The sequence below is a fragment of the Garra rufa genome, chromosome 1, assembly GCF_049309525.1.
Source record: "Garra rufa chromosome 1, GarRuf1.0, whole genome shotgun sequence".
Classification (NCBI taxonomy): Eukaryota; Metazoa; Chordata; class Actinopteri; order Cypriniformes; family Cyprinidae; genus Garra; species Garra rufa.
This window is the reverse complement of record NC_133361.1, coordinates 41,914,843-41,932,952: the sequence shown is the minus strand read 5'-3', so window position 1 is coordinate 41,932,952 and position 18,110 is coordinate 41,914,843. Positions and strand designations below refer to the sequence as shown.

The 18,110-nt window shown below is 44.4% G+C and overlaps 1 protein-coding gene across 1 annotated transcript in view; it reads left to right on the top strand.

The window, feature by feature from the left end:
• The first annotated feature begins 13,225 nt into the window (after positions 1-13,225).
• The window catches only part of kcna7 (potassium voltage-gated channel, shaker-related subfamily, member 7), an 11,987-nt gene continuing 7,102 nt past the window's right edge, over positions 13,226-18,110 (top strand). The window contains exons 1-2 of the mRNA XM_073840855.1: positions 13,226-13,450; positions 16,121-16,833. Coding sequence (XP_073696956.1) covers positions 16,147-16,833 — 687 coding nt within the window. The 5' untranslated portion in view covers positions 13,226-13,450; positions 16,121-16,146. The remainder of the gene's footprint in view (positions 13,451-16,120; positions 16,834-18,110) is intronic.

Genomic DNA, 18,110 nt, shown 5'->3' with positions numbered 1-18,110 from the left:
TCACAAATATACTTTAACGTTACTGTCTAATGTCTTGGCACCTAATGCAAATCAGCAGTTTACGATACAGCTCAACAAATAAGATTTTAAGACAGGGAACCGTGTTTTGGTTTGTAATACCAAAGAGTATAATACTCACATTTGTAAACACCTTCGTCGCGGTTCCCAATCACGTTCGATGATGACGTTTTGGCCTCCTGTGGCCTCCTGGGATTGAAAAGTGTGCATCAGATGAACACTTCAGAATCTGGGCTGAAGCAGTAGGACATCCGGGGATTTCTCGCCTACTCTTTTATGAATACTGAGGTTTTGAACGTACTTCTTTCTTCACATACTCTTTTTTCCTACTATATAGTAGTAAGTAGGCATATTCGAACGCACTTTAAGTAGACGTTCGTCCAAATTCTCGCCTACTCTTTTCTGAATACTGAACATTCAAACATACTTTTTTGCTCGCCTACTGCTTTTTGCCTACTATGTAGTATGGAAGTATGCGGTTTCGAACGCAGCCATCGTGTAAGGTTTGCAAAGCTGGAGCAGTGTTTCCAACTAATTTTCATGTGAAGTTACTAAAGGAAGTTGTGATGTAATTGCGTATTGCGCAAATTATGTTACGTAGGCTAATCACGGCGCAAAATTGTGGTACTGCATCAAATCACGGCAAAAAAAAAAATGTTAATTTAGATTATTTGGAAAACAATATAAATGCATACAATAGTATTAAAATATAAACAACCGTATTTTTAAATACATCGAATTATTAAACAGTAACACATTTTTTTAACTATTTAAGCTAGAAACTAGAAAACTAGTAAAACTATACAATCTTTCTAGATTTTGCAATTTTTCTAGATATTTTTCTTATGGCGTACTAACTGATTAACAATCGCAGGTGCAAGCTACTAAGGTATATAGTAAATACGCTATTAAATTATTTAATTATTATAACTAATATTAAATTGAACAATTGCAAATAGCAGAATTAATTCTTCATTCATGTGATGAGTGTACTGCTAGGCATCTTTGGTTTCCTCTTTTTGTGTAATTTAGATGGAAAATGCCTTTTTTATAGTTTGAGTTTTTGTTACTAGGTGCTTTTGGAAGAAAAAGTTGCTAGGGTAGTCTGAAAAGTTCCTACATTTAGCAACAAAATCGCTAAGTTGGCTTCACTGAGCTGGAGAGCTGCATTTTTAACACACTTCTTTAATTGTAATTATTGTAATAATTTTGTATTTTATATACTTTGTCTCAACAAATATAACAAAAAAAAAAACAAAAAAAAAAAACACCAAAACTACTTAATAGAAACATTTCCACAAAAAGCATCAGTGTAGATGTCCACTGAACAAGAGTCTATGTACTGATACTACAAGCATGCGTGCAACCAGGACTTGAATTTGAAGTTTGAAAACAAGTTTTTATGAATTCTGTGAAAAAAGGGGAGTGTCAGGATTATAGCCTGTTTTGTCTAGTGTTTCCTAGTGTTTTCTCCCCTCACATGGACTTCAGTTGGTTTCTCCCTTTGTCTCCCCCTGTTGTTCTGTGTTTTATTGGTTTGTCCCCATTAGCTTTGATTTGGTTCACCTGTCTTGTTAATCTGCTACACCCCCTGTCACTGCTATTTAAGTCGTTTGGTTCCTCAGTTCTTTATCTGGTCATGAAGTTTCGTCGTGTTTGCTCCTGTTTGTTTTGTTTAAGGTTTTTGTTAATAAATAAGTGTTTCTTTATATCCCTGACTCCTACGTTTGTTCTCCTGGCTTCCCTTTCCCTGCACGGCGTGACAGATGACCGGATCTAACAAGAAAATGACCTGGGCTGAGGACAAACTCTGGAACCTGCAGCAAGGTGAGCGTTCGCTGGAGGAATATGTGGAGGAGTTTTTGAGCATTTACCATCTGATGAGATGGAGTGACAAAATGATCAATGCATGTTTCCAGATGGGACTAAAAGATAGTTTATTCAAATTGATTTCTCTTAGTGATTGCTACCGTCCCGTAGCAGATTTTGTAAATTTTGTTCTTGATTTATGTGATTCCCCGTTCCAAGTCATGGTGGAGGATGGTAATCCTCCTCCCATCTGGAAACATGCAGTCACCCCATCTAACCGACAGCCAGAGCCCTCTGCATATCACTCCAGCGACCTCACTCCCTCCTTGCCTCCCCCGTGTCCCCAAGTTCTCCTAAGCCCCACGATGGTCCTCAGCCCAGTGTCTCAGGCTTCCTCTCCGCGTTCAAGCCCGTCAGCCGCCATGCCATCGTCAGCACCCAAGATGGCGGCTGTGTCAGCTCACAAGATGGCCGCCGCGTCAGCTCACAAAATGGCCGCCACGTCAATGTCAGCTCACAAAATGGCTGCCACGCCAGAGTCTGCAGGCAAGATGGCTGCCAAGCCAGAGTCAGCACCCAAGATGGCCGCCATGTCAGAGTCTGCTCACCAGTTGGCCGCCATGTTAGTATCTGCTCTCAAGATGGCTACCATGCCAGAGTCTGCACGCAAGATGGCTGCCATGCCAGAGTCTGCACGCAAGATGGCCGTTGTTCCTGAGTCCCTGGCCAAGATGGCCGTCAAGCCTGAATCCCTGGCCAAGATGGCCGCCGTTCCTGAGTTCCCGGCCAAGATGGCCGCCGTTCCTGAGTTTCCGGCCAAGATGGCCGCCAAGCCGGAATCCCTGGCCAAGATGGCCGTTGTTCCTGAGTCCCTGGCCAAGATGGCCGCCAAGCCTGAATCCCTGGCCAAGATGGCCACTGTTCCTGAGTTCCCGGCCAAGATGGCCGCCGTTCCTGAGTTCCCGGCCAAGATGGCCGCCAAGCCTGAATCCCTGGCCAAGATGGCCGTTGTTCCTGAGTCCCTGGCCAAGATGGCCGCCAAGCCTGAATCCCTGGCCAAGATGGCCACTGTTCTTGAGTTCCCGGCCAAGATGGCCGCCGTTCCTGAGTTCCCGGCCAAGATGGCCGCCAAGCCTGAATCCCTGGCCAAGATGGCCGCCAAGCCTGAGTCCCCGGCCAAGATGGCCGCCAAGCCTGAATCTGCACCCAAGATGGCTACCGTCAAGTCAGAATCTTCGCTGGTTCCGCCCAGCCCTCCAGTGACTGCGCCGCCAGAGCGCCCTCCAGTGAATACGCCGCCAGAGTGCCCTCCAGTGACTGAGCCGCCCGAGCGCCCTCCAGTGACTGCGCCGCCAGAGCGCCCTCCAGTGACCGCTCGCCCAGAGCCTGCTCTTCCAGAGTCTCCGCTGGAGACGCCCAGCCCTCCAGAGTCTCCGCTGGGGTCGTCCAGTCCTCCAGAGCCCGCTCCTCAAGAGCGCCGTCCAGAGCCCGCTCCTCAAGAGCGCCGTCCAGAGCCCGCTCCTCAAGAGCGCCCTCCAGAGCCGACGCCTCCTCCTGCGCGCCCTCCAGAGCCGGAGCTGTCTCCAGCGCGCCCTCCAGAGCCGGAGCTGTCTCCAGCGCGCCCTCCAGAGCCGGAGCTGTCTCCAGCGCGCCCTCCAGAGCCGGAGCTGTCTCCAGCGCGCCCTTCCGTGCTCTCCTGTGAGGACTATACCCTAGGTTCCCCCAAGAAAATTTTGGGGGGGGGGGGGCTACTCCCCTGATCGGCCATGGCCACCTGGACTGTTTACCCGGCCATGGCCACCTGGACTGTTTACCCGGCCATGGCTTCCTGAGCCACCAGATCCACCATGGCCTCCTGAACTATTATCCCGGCCATGGCTGCCTGAGCCGCCAGATCCACCATGGCCGCCTGGACTGTTTACCCGGCCATGGTTTCCTGAGCCCCCAGATCCGCCATGGCCTCCTGGACTGTTTACTCGGCCATGGCTTCCTGAGCCCCCAGATCCGCCATGGTCTCCTGGACTATCTATCCGGCCATGGCCCCCTGAGCTTCCTGATCCGCCATGGCCTCCTGAGCACCCTGACCCGCCCTGGAGGCCTCCCCTGTATCCTAGGTCCCTGCCTAGCGGCCTCCAGGGCGCCCACCCTCCCTCCCCTTTAGAAGTATACGGCGCGGGACGCGCCTTTTAGGAGGGGGGCGTTACTGTCAGGATTATAGCCTGTTTTGTCTAGTGTTTTCTCCCCTCACATGGACTTCAGTTGGTTTCTCCCTTTGTCTCCCCCTGTTGTTCTGTGTTTTATTGGTTTGTCCCCATTAGCTTTGATTTGGTTCACCTGTCTTGTTAATCTGCTACACCCCCTGTCACTGCTATTTAAGTCGTTTGGTTCCTCAGTTCTTTATCCGGTCATGAAGTTTCGTCGTGTTTGCTCCTGTTTGTTTTGTTTAAGGTTTTTGTTAATAAGTGTTTCTTTATATCCCTGACTCCTACGTTTGTTCTCCTGGCTTCCCTTTCCCTGCACGGCGTGACAGGGAGTTGATTAAGAATATTTTATTTACTTAACATGCGTTAGACTTGTAAAACATCATCGTTTACATAAAGTTGCATGTATTTGGCGCTTTAAAAAACTTGAATGAATTACTAGGCCAAAGGTGAATAATGTCGACTTACGCCACCCAGCGTTGTTTACAAAACAGTCTATTTGTCCAAATCTCAATCATCTCACTGATTAATGGCTTCATTGTAAGATGTGACAATAATAAATGTATTTAAAACTGAGACATATTTTGTATCATAAAATGACAAGTACGTTATCATTCAAATTATTTAAAAAAAATATTATTATTCACAATATAGCACAAAATATATTAGATTTTATGGAACTGATCTTAGTTTTAATACATGGAAAAAACGGAATCCTAAAACCATAATTTGTTAAACTGCGAAAGCTTTTTAAATCTATGTAATTTTTATACTATTGCTAATAATAATAAGGATTATTATAATTTATTATTTAATGTTTGTATTGTTATTTAATGAAACGAAATGTAAATCAGCTGTGCACTTATGTACATAACATTGACTTTTTTTATGTGTTTTGTGATAGCATATAGTGACACCAATTTATTAATTAATTTATTTTTTGAATAGGTTAATTGAAACGAACGGTCCACGAGAACCAGTTTGCTGGAGAGAAAAACAAACTCAGACTTCCCATCACTAGTGTCAACGCAAATCTGAATCAGAATCAGAAAGAGCTTTTTGAGCCAAGTATGTTTGCACACACAAGGAATTTGTTTTGGCAATAGAAGTAGCTTCCAGTACACAAAGACAACAACAACACACAGATAAAGTTGCTGAAGATGGTTGTGTAGAAAGATGGTCAGAATGGGTGCGGGGTGTAAGACTTGGAGTTTCAAATCTGCAGCAAAACTCATTCAGGCCATCAGCCAATTGCTGATTCACTACATTGAAAAATAAAGGTTCCAAAAGGGTGTTTTTGCTGTGATGCCATAGAAGAACCATTTTTGGTTCCTCAAAGAACCTTTCAGTGAACAATTCCTAAAATAACCATTTTGAGGAACATTTTAAACATCTAAAGAACCTTTTTTAACTATAAAGAACCTTTTTTGTGCATTTGAAAGATTCCATAGATGTTCATGTCAGTATCATGTCTGTGTTCTGTCATGTTTTCCTAGTGTCTTTTCCCCTATGTTTCTAGCTATTATGGTTTAGTCCTTGTCTCCCCCTTTTGGTTATGTTTAGTTAGTTCAGTCATGCCCATATTTGTATTTCCCCCTCGTTATCTTGTTTGTGACCACGCCCCCGTTTCAGTATATTTAAGAGTCTGTGTGTGCACTCCCCATTTGTCCGTCAATGATTCTGTTACCTCTGTTTGCTTGTTTTCATGTGCTCATCTTATACTCCCGGTTTTTGTTTGTTTGTATTAGTTTCAGTGTTTTGTTTTAATAAATCTTTATTCATTCATCTACTCCGGTTCTCCTCATCATTCTCCACTCCTCAACCCCGCCTGGATCATGACAGATTGACGGACCAAAACAGAAGATGAGTCGGGCTGAGGCAGCTTTGAGGAGACTGCGGCAAGGTGGCCGTGAGTTGGAACGATATGTGGAGAATTTCATCGAGTTCTCCCATCAGGTAGGCTGGCACGAGGCTGCTCTTGGTGCTGTGTTTGTTTTGGGGCTGGATGATGAGACCATTCGCTGCGATCTTCCCTCTTGTAATTTCCCCTTGATCGAGCTAATAAACCTGATTCTCTATTTGAATGGATCTGATTTTGAAGTCGAAGAATTTCCAAATTCTGGTCGGTCTCATCTTCCGGTCCCCTCACAGACACAGCACATCGCGCCAGCCTGCCATAAGCCGAGAACCTCCACATACCGCTCCAACGGATCGGACCGCCAGCCTAGTCTCCTATCCCCAGTCGTCCTCCAAAGCTCCGCAGCTGTCCTCAGCCCGATGCGGCCGGCCTCCTCCCCGCGCTCTCATCTACCGGCCTCCTCCCCGCGCTCTCATCTACCGGCCTCCGCCCAGCGCTCTCATCTACCGGCCTCCGCCCAGCGCTCTCATCTACCGGCCTCCTCCCCGCGCTCTCATCTACCGGCCTCCGCCCAGCGCTCTCATCTACCGGCCTCCGCCCAGCGCTCTCATCTACCGGCCTCCGCCCAGCGCTCTCATCTACCGGCCTCCTCCCCGCGCTCTCATCTACCGGCCTCCTCCCCGCGCTCTCATCTACCGGCCTCCTCCCCGCGCTCTCATCTACCGGCCTCCTCCCCGCGCTCTCATCTACCGGCCTCCGCCCAGCGCTCTCATCTACCGGCCTCCTCCCCGCGCTCTCATCTACCGGCCTCCGCCCAGCGCTCTCATCTACCGGCCTCCGCCCAGCGCTCTCATCTACCGGCCTCCGCCCAGCGCTCTCATCTACCGGCCTCCTCCCCGCGCTCTCATCTACCGGCCTCCGCCCAGCGCTCTCATCTACCGGCCTCCGCCCAGCGCTCTCATCTACCGGCCTCCGCCCAGCGCTCTCATCTACCGGCCTCCTCCCCGCGCTCTCATCTACCGGCCTCCTCCCCGCGCTCTCATCTACCGGCCTCCGCCCAGCGCTCTCATCTACCGGCCTCCGCCCAGCGCTCTCATCTACCGGCCTCCTCCCCGCGCTCTCATCTACCGGCCTCCGCCCAGCGCTCTCATCTACCGGCCTCCGCCCAGCGCTCTCATCTACCGGCCTCCGCCCAGCGCTCTCATCTACCGGCCTCCTCCCCGCGCTCTCATCTACCGGCCTCCTCCCCGCGCTCTCATCTACCGGCCTCCGCCCAGCGCTCTCATCTACCGGCCTCCTCCCCGCGCTCTCATCTACCGGCCTCCGCCCAGCGCTCTCATCTACCGGCCTCCTCCCCGCGCTCTCATCTACCGGCCTCCGCCCAGCGCTCTCATCTACCGGCCTCCGCCCAGCGCTCTCATCTACCGGCCTCCGCCCAGCGCTCTCATCTACCGGCCTCCTCCCCGCGCTCTCATCTACCGGCCTCCGCCCAGCGCTCTCATCTACCGGCCTCCTCCCCGCGCTCTCATCTACCGGCCTCCGCCCAGCGCTCTCATCTACCGGCCTCCGCCCAGCGCTCTCATCTACCGGCCTCCTCCCCGCGCTCTCATCTACCGGCCTCCGCCCCGCGCTCTCATCTACCGGCCTCCTCCCCGCGCTCTCATCTACCGGCCTCCTCCCCGCGCTCTCATCTACCGGCCTCCTCCCCGCGCTCCCATCTACCGGCCTCCGCCCAGCGCTCTAATCTGCCGGCTGCCACGCCAGCTCACAAGATGGCTACCACGCCAGCTCACAAGATGGCTGCCACGCCAGCTCACAAGATGGCTGCCACGCCAGCTCACAAGATGGCTACCACGCCAGCTCACAAGATGGCTGCCATGCCGGGATCTGCACGCAAAATGGCTGCCACGCAGGATTCGGCACGCAAGATGGCTGCCACGCATGAGTCTGCACGCAAGATGGCTTCCACGCATGAGTCTGCACGCAAAATGGCTGCCACACAGGAGTCTGCCCGCAAGATGGCCGCCGTTCTTGAGTCCTCGGCCAAGATGGCCACCAAGCCTGAATCCCCGGCCAAGATGGCCGCCGTTCCAGAGTTCCCGGCCAAGATGGCCGTCGTTCCTGAACCCTCGGCCAAGATGGCCGCCAAACCTGAGTTCCCGGTCAAGATGGCCGCCGTTCCAGAGTTCCCGGCCAAGATGGCCGCCGTTGCTGAGTTCCCGGTCAAGATGGCCGTCGTTCCTGAACCCTCAGCCAAGATGGCCACCAAACCTGAGTTCCCGGTCAAGATGGCCGCCGTTCCAGAGTTCCCGGCCAAGATGGCCGCCATTGCTGAGTTCCCGGTCAAGATGGCTGCCGTTACTGAGTTTACGGCCAAGATGAACGCCGTTCCAGAACCCTCGGCCAAAATGACCACCCAACCTGAAATCCCGGCCAAGATGGCCACCAAGCCTGAGTCTGCACCCAAGATGGCTACCGCCAAGTCGACGCTGTCTCCTGCGTGCCCTCCAGAGCCGGAGCTGTCTCCAGCGCGCCCTCCAGAGCTGGAGCTGTCTCCAGCGCGCCCTCCAGAGCCGGAGCTGTCTCCAGCGCGCCCTCCAGAGCCGGAGCTCTCTCCTGCGCGCCCTCCGGAGCCGGAGCTGTCTCCAGCGCGCCCTCCGGAGCCGGAGCTGTCTCCAGCGCGCCCTCCGGAGCCGGAGCTGTCTCCAGCGCGCCCTCCGGAGCCGGAGCTGTCTCCAGCGCGCCCTCCGGAGCCGGAGCTGTCTCCAGCGCGCCCTCCGGAGCCGGAGCTGTCTCCAGCGCGCCCTCCGGAGCCGGAGCTGTCTCCAGCGCGCCCTCCGGAGCTGTCTCCAGCGCGCCCTCCGGAGCCGGAGCTCTCTCCTGCGCGCCCTCCAGAGCCGGAGCTGTCTCCAGCGCGCCCTCCGGAGCCGGAGCTGTCTCCAGCGCGCCCTCCAGAGCCGGAGCTCTCTCCTGCGTGCCCTTCCGTGCTCTCCTGTGTGGACTAGAAAATTTTGGGGGGGGGGGGGGCTACTCCCCTGATCGGCCATGGCCACCTGGACTGTTTACCCGGCCATGGCCACCTGGACTGTTTACCCGGCCGTGGTTTCCTGAACCACCAGATCCACCATGGCCTCCTGAACTGTTGTCCCGGCCATGGCTGCCTAAACCACCAGATCCACCATGGCCTCCTGAACTATTGTCCCGGCCATGGCTGCCTGAGCCGCCAGATCCACCATGGCCGTCTGGACAGTTTACCCGGCCATGGCTCCCTGAGCTTCCCGACCTGCCATGGCCACCTGAGATCCCTGATCCGCCCTGGAGACCACCTCAGTATCCCGTGTCCTCTGTGTCCTCTTAGTGGTCTCCAGGGCGCCCACCCTCCCTCCCCTTGTATGTTATTAGGCGCGGGACGCGCCTTCGGGGGAGGGGGGGGGTAATGTTAGTATCATGTCTGTGTTCTGTCATGTTTTCCTAGTGTCTTTTCCCCTATGTTTCTAGCTATTATGGTTTAGTCCTTGTCTCCCCCTTTTGGTTATGTTTAGTTAGTTCAGTCATGCCCATATTTGTATTTCCCCCTCGTTATCTTGTTTGTGACCACGCCCCCGTTTCAGTATATTTAAGAGTCTTTGTGTGCACTCCCCATTTGTCCGTCAATGATTCTGTTACCTCTGTTTGCTTGTTTTCATGTGCTCATCTTATACTCCCGGTTTTTGTTTGTTTGTATTAGTTTCAGTGTTTTGTTTTAATAAATCTTTATTCATTCATCTACTCCGGTTCTCCTCATCATTCTCCACTCCTCAACCCCGCCTGGATCGTGACAGTTCAAGGTTTTTCATAGAACCATTAATGCCAATAAAGAACCTTTATTTTTAAGAGCGTATATAAATTTGTGGAACAGAGGCTTGTAGTTTGTACGATCTTTTAGCCCTTCCCACACTGAAGCAGAGTTGTTCACAAAAAATTTTGATTCAGCTACTATTAGCCACTCTTATCTCTGTGTATCTGGCCTGATTATACACGATTCTGTCTCCACTTCTGAAAGCATCTTCTTTGGCCTGACAAAGATATTTAATGTTTTGCTGTGAACCATAGTTTTTTATTAACTAAGACTGGAATATTTGTGGAATATTGCCTATATAAAGGAGTTAATCAAAAAAAAAAAGTATAATCAAGAATTAACAACTATACGCAGTTCAGAATCATAAACTGCATACATAAGCAATGAACTACAAACGAAATGTGACTTGAACTGAAAACACTGAAGAAATGTTGAAGAGTTATGATATACTTTCCAATATATATGTTTTTAACAAGAACCCCAATTTATGTCATTATGTATAATTATATTTATATTATATATATTCATAATTTTGTTTCCTTGCAGAAATTTTGGGCTGGGATAAAATAACAAATTGCAAAAACCTGTCATTTGGGGCGTTTTCTCTGTGGAGGCAAGAAAAGCAATGCCTCCTCAAAATATTGGATGAGAAAAAAAACTGTAGTACAAAATAAAACAACGCAACTATTACAAAAAATTAGGGGTGTGACGAGATCTCGTGGCACGAGATCTCGCGAGATCTGATGGTGTCCCGCGAGATCTGACTGGTCTCGCGAGAACGTGACGATATCATGGCAAAACATTTTGCAATAGGTGCGTTCGAGCTCATGCTGCGCTGCGCAGACCGATCGGCGAGATTAGCCGAAAGCAGTCGGGGAGGAGCTGAAAACGGAGCCGTCAAGTCGGACAAGTTGGAGATCTCGTTGCTTCCTCAAACATGGCAGATCACGTGGCGTTTGCCTACTTTATTGCAGATGAATTGGAAGCTATAGAAATACCTTTTTTGTTGGAAGAAATGCAGCACATGCAAGTGAAGCAGCAACTACAGATTTCAGCATCAATCAGTGTTGACCACATTACATTAAATGTCTGTGACATTTTAGTTATTCCATAAAAAATATTACTTAAATATGCAGCTGAATACTATAAGTGGTCTGTATGAAAAAAGTACAATAATAAACTTATGCATAAATCCAATATAAAGAATTTAAGGGAATAAAATGTACTGCAGTCAAAAGATCGTAAACTATTTACGAAATGGCATGCAAATTGATTTGTTATGCAGGAAACACGCGTGATCATCGTCATGTGGTGAATGTGGCCAATCATGAGAAGCTGTGACGTCATCACAGCCTGGCGCAGTCCCTTCTGAAATGTTGCGCTGGCTGAGCAAGCCGGCTGTTCTCGAAACGCTCTCGCGTTACTTTGATGCCACACGTGAACGTCACGTGGCGTCGGCGCCGGTTCAAGTCGGACAAAATTTCTAACCGGCATGCACTACTTCAAGTCAGCCGCCGATCGGTCTGCGCAGCGCTGCATGAAGTCGAACGCACCTAATGTTTACATTATAGCTGCATGACTAATAGTTATATGAATATCACGATCTCTATTCAAACACCCATGTGATCTTATTCATGAATGACAACGATTCAGCGGTGTCTATTACAACTGTTTCACGCGCTCCATTGACGCTTACGATGTGTAAGTAATTAAAGACATTCAAATCTGCATTCTTACTGCAGCGGTTTCAGAAAGCAACACAAACAGTCTTTTTAACCACATAATCATCATTATGTCTTTGTTACAGACATTTAAATAACATAAGTACTGGGATAAAAGCTTATAGTTTGGATATAAACACTTATTGTCTACAATAGCAATCAAAACGAAAGTATAACACGTATGTAAAGCAACGTTTATTCTCTTCACCAGGGGATGGCGACAAACTGCACGTTTAAAAAAAAGTATTTGTCATTGAATTATATATTCAAGAGACTCCAATGGTGAAACACGTCTTTATTAATGGAGACACGGGCTCTTTCATTTTTTTCAGACTTAAGCAATGAACATTATTTCAGAACCAATAGTAAATTATGTAATTTTGTTTAGATTTCTAATCCTTTTTTTTTCTTCAGAATCGTGATCTCCAGTTTATAAAAGAAAATAGTTTTTCAGTTTACCCAGAATCATGCAGCATTAGTTTACATTTTTATTACTGCATATAATTCATTAAAATATAAGTTTAATTTCATAAAGTACAAGTTCATATCAAAATGCACCTAATTTTTTTTTTTTGCATTTTGTGTTTTTTGTTGGATAAAATACCATTTTCCCCTATATATTTCATCATTGAGGATTTATTTTAAAAAGTTAAAAAATCTCGTCTCGTCTCGTTCTCGTGAACCCAAAATCTCGTCTCGTCTCGTCTCGTGAAATAAGTGTCTCGTCACACCCCTACAAAAAATAACATTCGAAAGTGTATAAATTATTTGTTTTTCTAAAGAAACATTGTCCAACAGTGACACCAGCAGGTAAAGTTACAGCAGGAGTCCCCATCTCTACCACCTCCCTAGAGCCAACTGAGTTTTAACAGACCCCCTAAAACATGCCATGAGTTTGGTGGGGGGTAATTTGAGAATGAACAGGAAATTTATGTGAGAAGAGGCACAGCTTTCATCATGATATGATTGGTAATGACTGGTTATGTTTAGCTGTGATTGGTTCATGTAATAAATCCCGGCTCTTGTGTTTGTGCGTGTTTGGGAATCATGTTTGCGAATCAGTCTGAATGAACAATATAATGGCGTTAATGGGAAGACTAATTTTAAAAAGTAGGTAAACAACTCTCACACTTAGATATAGCCACTTTGTTACATAAAAAAGACTTGAAATGGCTGAAAACATAATCTGTGGGAGTTTTCAGTGAGTAATCAGCTTGGTAAAATTTAAAGTAAATCTCAGTATTTACCCAGCTTTGATGACTGATAATCCAAAAAAAAATCAAAAATAGTAAAAAAAAAATAACTATTAAAAAGAATAGCTGAACATAAGTTCACAAATAAATAAACTGTTACTGCCTAGAGTTATTATTTTGGAATTAATGCTTAAAAACACTGAACTGTGGAGCTTTAATAAAAAGAATATTGATCACACTGTTCATGTTAAAATATAAAATAAAATGTTTTTTTTCTTCCTTCTTTTTCTGATAGTGTAAGTAATTCTTATTAAACCAAGAAAATGGACTGGGACATGAATTTATATTTAAATAAACACTTTGAGGACTTTGCCTTCTCATTTTAGAGCATCACTGCGGTCAGTTCATACATGAAAAATGCATAAACAAAGATAAAAGAGATAAAATGGGAGACGGGCATTTTAAGGTGGTGCTGGTGTGAAGATGTTTGGGACAGTGAGCTGATGAGGGGACGAGGGGCTCTGGATTGAATTTCAGCATGACAGCATTCCCCAGCGCTGCAGTGAGCGTGAGAGGGAGTGAAGACAGTGACCTACAAACAGGTTTAAGTATCTGTACTTTACTGATCAAGGGGAGGACAGAGTTTGTGGTTCAGGGTACAGGAGAAAACACCTCCTGTTGGACTCATAGGGTAGACCATCTGGCAGAAAGGGGGGATAGTAGATACCCAGCTCATGGTGTGGTGCAGGTAAAGAAGAAACACGGATAGCGTGAGCTAACTATTCTGGATTGACGGACACTAGTGGCAGAGGGTAAGTGGAGGGACAAACAGGGTGTCTTCTCAAACACTTTTCAGAGACACAAACCTTTGTACAATATCAAATTTCTGATTTTATGGGAGATATTTACTTACAAGGGATTGTGACGCTTTTGTCGAAACTTTTTCACCTCTTACTCTTATTTAAGTCTGTTTAATTAAAAATGATTTTATATTTGTTTTATACTCACAGGTAGTTTTGAAGTCTTCATATAAACCAGCTCTCTTAACAGATAGTCTTTATTTCTTTCTTTACTTACTGAAAGTCTTTTTCTTGTGGCAAGGATCAAATTGCTGATGGATCTGTCTTCAGGAGTCAACACAGGGTTCGGATAGAGCACATGAATTTTTGTATATGATATCATAGGATGGCAGGAGAAGTCTCTGCAGAAGAATTTAAGTATCGATAGGCTACCATCTTCAGTTACATAACTGGAACAGGACTGTATACATTTACCAAAGTCTTGTTGTAGAGCAGTTTATTTATCTATTACACATTTTAATTCAACATTATATTACTTTAAAAACAGTATTTTGTATTATAATTTAGTTTTTCATTTTAATCTATTAAATTAAATTGTATTATATATACTATATCAAATGATTTTGTTGTAAATAGAACAAAATATTATTGGATTTTGTTTTACAAGAGAGTACTGTTTCAGTCTTTCTACTTTTCACATAAAATTCCATGCGTTTGTTCTTTGTATTTGTAATTATTAGCATTTTGTTTAGCAATTTCTGAGTGTAATGTAATTAATAAAATTGTTAATTCATTTTAAATGGTTTAAAATACATTTTAATATGTGTCATTTATTATTCCATAATTATTGTGTACATCTTGTTTGCTATCATAAATGTATTTATTTATAGATTTTTTTTCAATGTATTGAACCAATTTAGATTTGATAGATAAAACGACAGAACTATAAAATGATAGATAGATAGATAGATAGATAGATAGATAGATAGATAGATAGATAGATAGATAGATAGATAGATAGATAGACGGATAGATAGAACGATAGAACGATAGATAGATAGATAGATAGATAGATAGACAGACAGACAGACAGACAGACAGACAGACAGACAGATAGATAGATAGATAGATAGATGGATAGATGGATAGAACGATAGATAGACAGACAGACAGACAGACAGACAGATAGATAGATAGATAGAACGATAGATAGATAGATAGATAGATAGATAGATAGATAGATAGATAGATAGATAGATAGATAGATAGATAGATAGAACGATAGATAGATAGATAGATAGATAGATAGATAGATAGATAGATAGATAGATAGATAGATAGATAGATGATAGAACGATAGATAGATAGATAGATAGATAGATAGATAGATAGATAGATAGATAGATAGATAGATAGATAGATAGAACGATAGACAGACAGACAGACAGATAGATAGATAGATAGATAGATAGATAGATAGATAGACGATAGAACGATAGATAGATAGATAGATAGATAGATAGATAGATAGAACGATAGATAGATAGATAGATAGAACGATAGAACGATAGATAGATAGAACGATAGAACGATAGATAGATAGATAGATAGATAGATAGATAGATAGATAGAACGATAGATAGATAGATAGATAGATAGATAGATAGATAGATAGATAGATAGATAGATAGATAGATAGATAGAACGATAGATAGATAGATAGATAGATAGATAGATAGATAGATAGATAGATAGATAGATAGATAGATAGAATGATAGATGATAGATAGATAGATAGAACGATAGATAGAACGATAGATAGATAGATAGATAGATAGATAGATAGATAGATAGATAGATAGATAGATAGAACGATAGATAGATAGATAGATAGATAGATAGATAGATAGATAGATAGATAGATAGATAGATAGATAGATAGATAGATAGAACGATAGATAGATAGATAGATAGATAGATAGATAGATAGATAGATAGATAGATAGATAGATAGATAGAACGATAGATAGATAGATAGATAGATAGATAGATAGATAGATAGATAGAATGATAGATGATAGATAGATAGATAGAACGATAGATAGAACGATAGATAGATAGATAGATAGATAGATAGATAGATAGATAGATAGATAGATAGATAGAACGATAGATAGAACGATAGATAGATAGATAGATAGATAGATAGATAGATAGATAGATAGATAGATAGATAGATAGATAGATAGATAGATAGATAGATAGAACGATAGATAGATAGATAGATAGATAGATAGATAGATAGATAGATAGATAGATAGATAGATAGATAGATAGATAGATAGATAGATAGATAGATAGATGATAGAACGATAGAACGATAGATAGATAGATAGATAGATAGATAGATAGATAGATAGATAGATAGATAGATAGAACGATAGATGATAGATAGATAGATAGATAGATAGATAGATAGATAGATAGATAGATAGAACGATAGATAGATAGATAGATAGATAGATAGATAGATAGATAGATAGATAGATAGATAGATAGATAGATAGATAGATAGATAGATAGATAGTACTTCTGTTTATAGGTTATCTATCTATTGTTCAAACCTTTGACTGCTGGGTTCATGCTTGGCTGAAATGATTGTGTTTCTGCTCAATATAACAGACTGAGTGAACAAGAAAGAAGAAGAGATGGACAAAGGAGGAGGAGGAGGATTGGACACGGGAACGGAGGATACAAAACAAGTAGAGGAAGAGATCAGCGAAAGTGACAAGAAGCTCAAGGACCAGCGCAACAAGGCGGAAAAGGGTGACAAAGAGAAGGGTGAGAGGAAGAGAGAGAACCGACGATCTGGTTCAATGTGGAGAGGAGGCTGGGCGCTGTCTGAACGACTGGCCATCAATGTGTCAGGCATGCGCTACGAGACACAGATTCGAACCCTGGCCCAGTTCCCTGACTCTCTACTCGGAGACCCTCAGAGGCGTCTGCGCTACTTTGACCCACTCCGCAACGAGATCTTCCTGGACCGCAATCGATTCTGCTTTGACGCCATCCTTTACTTCTATCAGTCCGGAGGGCGGTTACGGCGGCCTGCCAATGTGCCTCTGGACGTCTTCATGGATGAACTGCGCTTTTATGAGCTGGGAGAGGAAATCATGGCTCGCTTCAAAGAGGATGAGGGCTTCCCCAAGGAGGAGCCTCGGCCCCTGCCAGACAATGAGATCCAGCGGAAGCTGTGGATGCTCTTTGAACACCCCGAGTCCTCTGGAGGCGCCCGTATCATCGCCATTATCAGTGTGATGGTGATTGTGGTCTCCATCCTCATCTTCTGTTTGGAGACGCTTCCTGACTTCAGAGTAGAGAAGGAGCTGAGAGAGGTGAGAGAAATACATGTCATTGTTAACAGTGTTTGACCAGATGTCTGACTGAACACTACATAGCTAGAAGATTTACACTTCTGTGTCACACATAGTTGAGTGACACTAAACGTTCTTTACACTTTTTTCTGGACTAAAGACTTTTCTGGACTGAAGGGATAGTTCACCCAAAAATGAAAATTCTGTCATTAATTGCTCACCCTCATGTCGTTCCAAACCTGTAAGGCCTGTAAGATCTTCAGAACACAAATGAAGATATTTTTGATGAAATCCGAGAGCTTTCTGACCCTGCATAGACAACAATGCAACTGACACGTTCAAGACCCAGAAAGGTAGTAAGGACATCGATAAAGTAGTCCATGTGATCAGTGGTTCAACCTTAATTTTATGAAGCCATGAGAATACTTTATGTGTGCAAAGAAAATGAAAATAATGACTTTATTTAACAATTTCTCCGCTTTCGTGTCAGTCTTCGACGCGTGTTGCGAATAAAACGAATACTGACATGGAAGAGAAGAAATTGTTGAATAAAGTTGTTTTTTTGTTGTCTTTGTGTACAATTAGTATTCTCGTTGCTTCATAACATTATGGTTAATCCACTGTTATCACATGGACTATTTTAGTGATGTCCTTACTACCTTTCTAGGCCTTAAACGTGTCAGTTGCATTGTTGTCTATGCAGGGTCAGAAAGCTCTCAGATTTCATCAAAAAATATCCTAATTTGTGTTCTGAACATGGACAAAGGTCTTTCGGGTTTGGAAAGACATGAGGGTGAGTAATTAATGACAGAATTTTCATTTTTGGGGGAACTATCCCTTTAAGCCCACATAAATCCCGCCTCTTTTTTTTATAATCAATCTCATTAAGATCCACCTTCATCCAATTAACAACTGATGGACAGAACCAAGTCCCCACCCTATTTTCAATTAGATGTAGGTCACAATATCGAATAAAAAGCGTCTTTTAATACTTTTATGTTGCAGCATTATTTAATATACTTGTAAGAATTATTAGCTATCAATAACTATTTTAAATATTACTTAGAAGAGACTTTTTTGCCTGTGAAATTTGGCTAAGGTGACCACACCTTATTAAATATTCTATACTTGTCATCCAAAATACTGTTTAAGTAGTCACATAGTACATGTTACGTTACTCATATTTGATATTTTATAGATGGACAGGGTGAACAAATCAGTAATTTTTTTACCCTGTTCAAAAGTTTGCATACACTTGACTCTTATTACTGTGTTGTTACCTGAATGATCCACAGCTG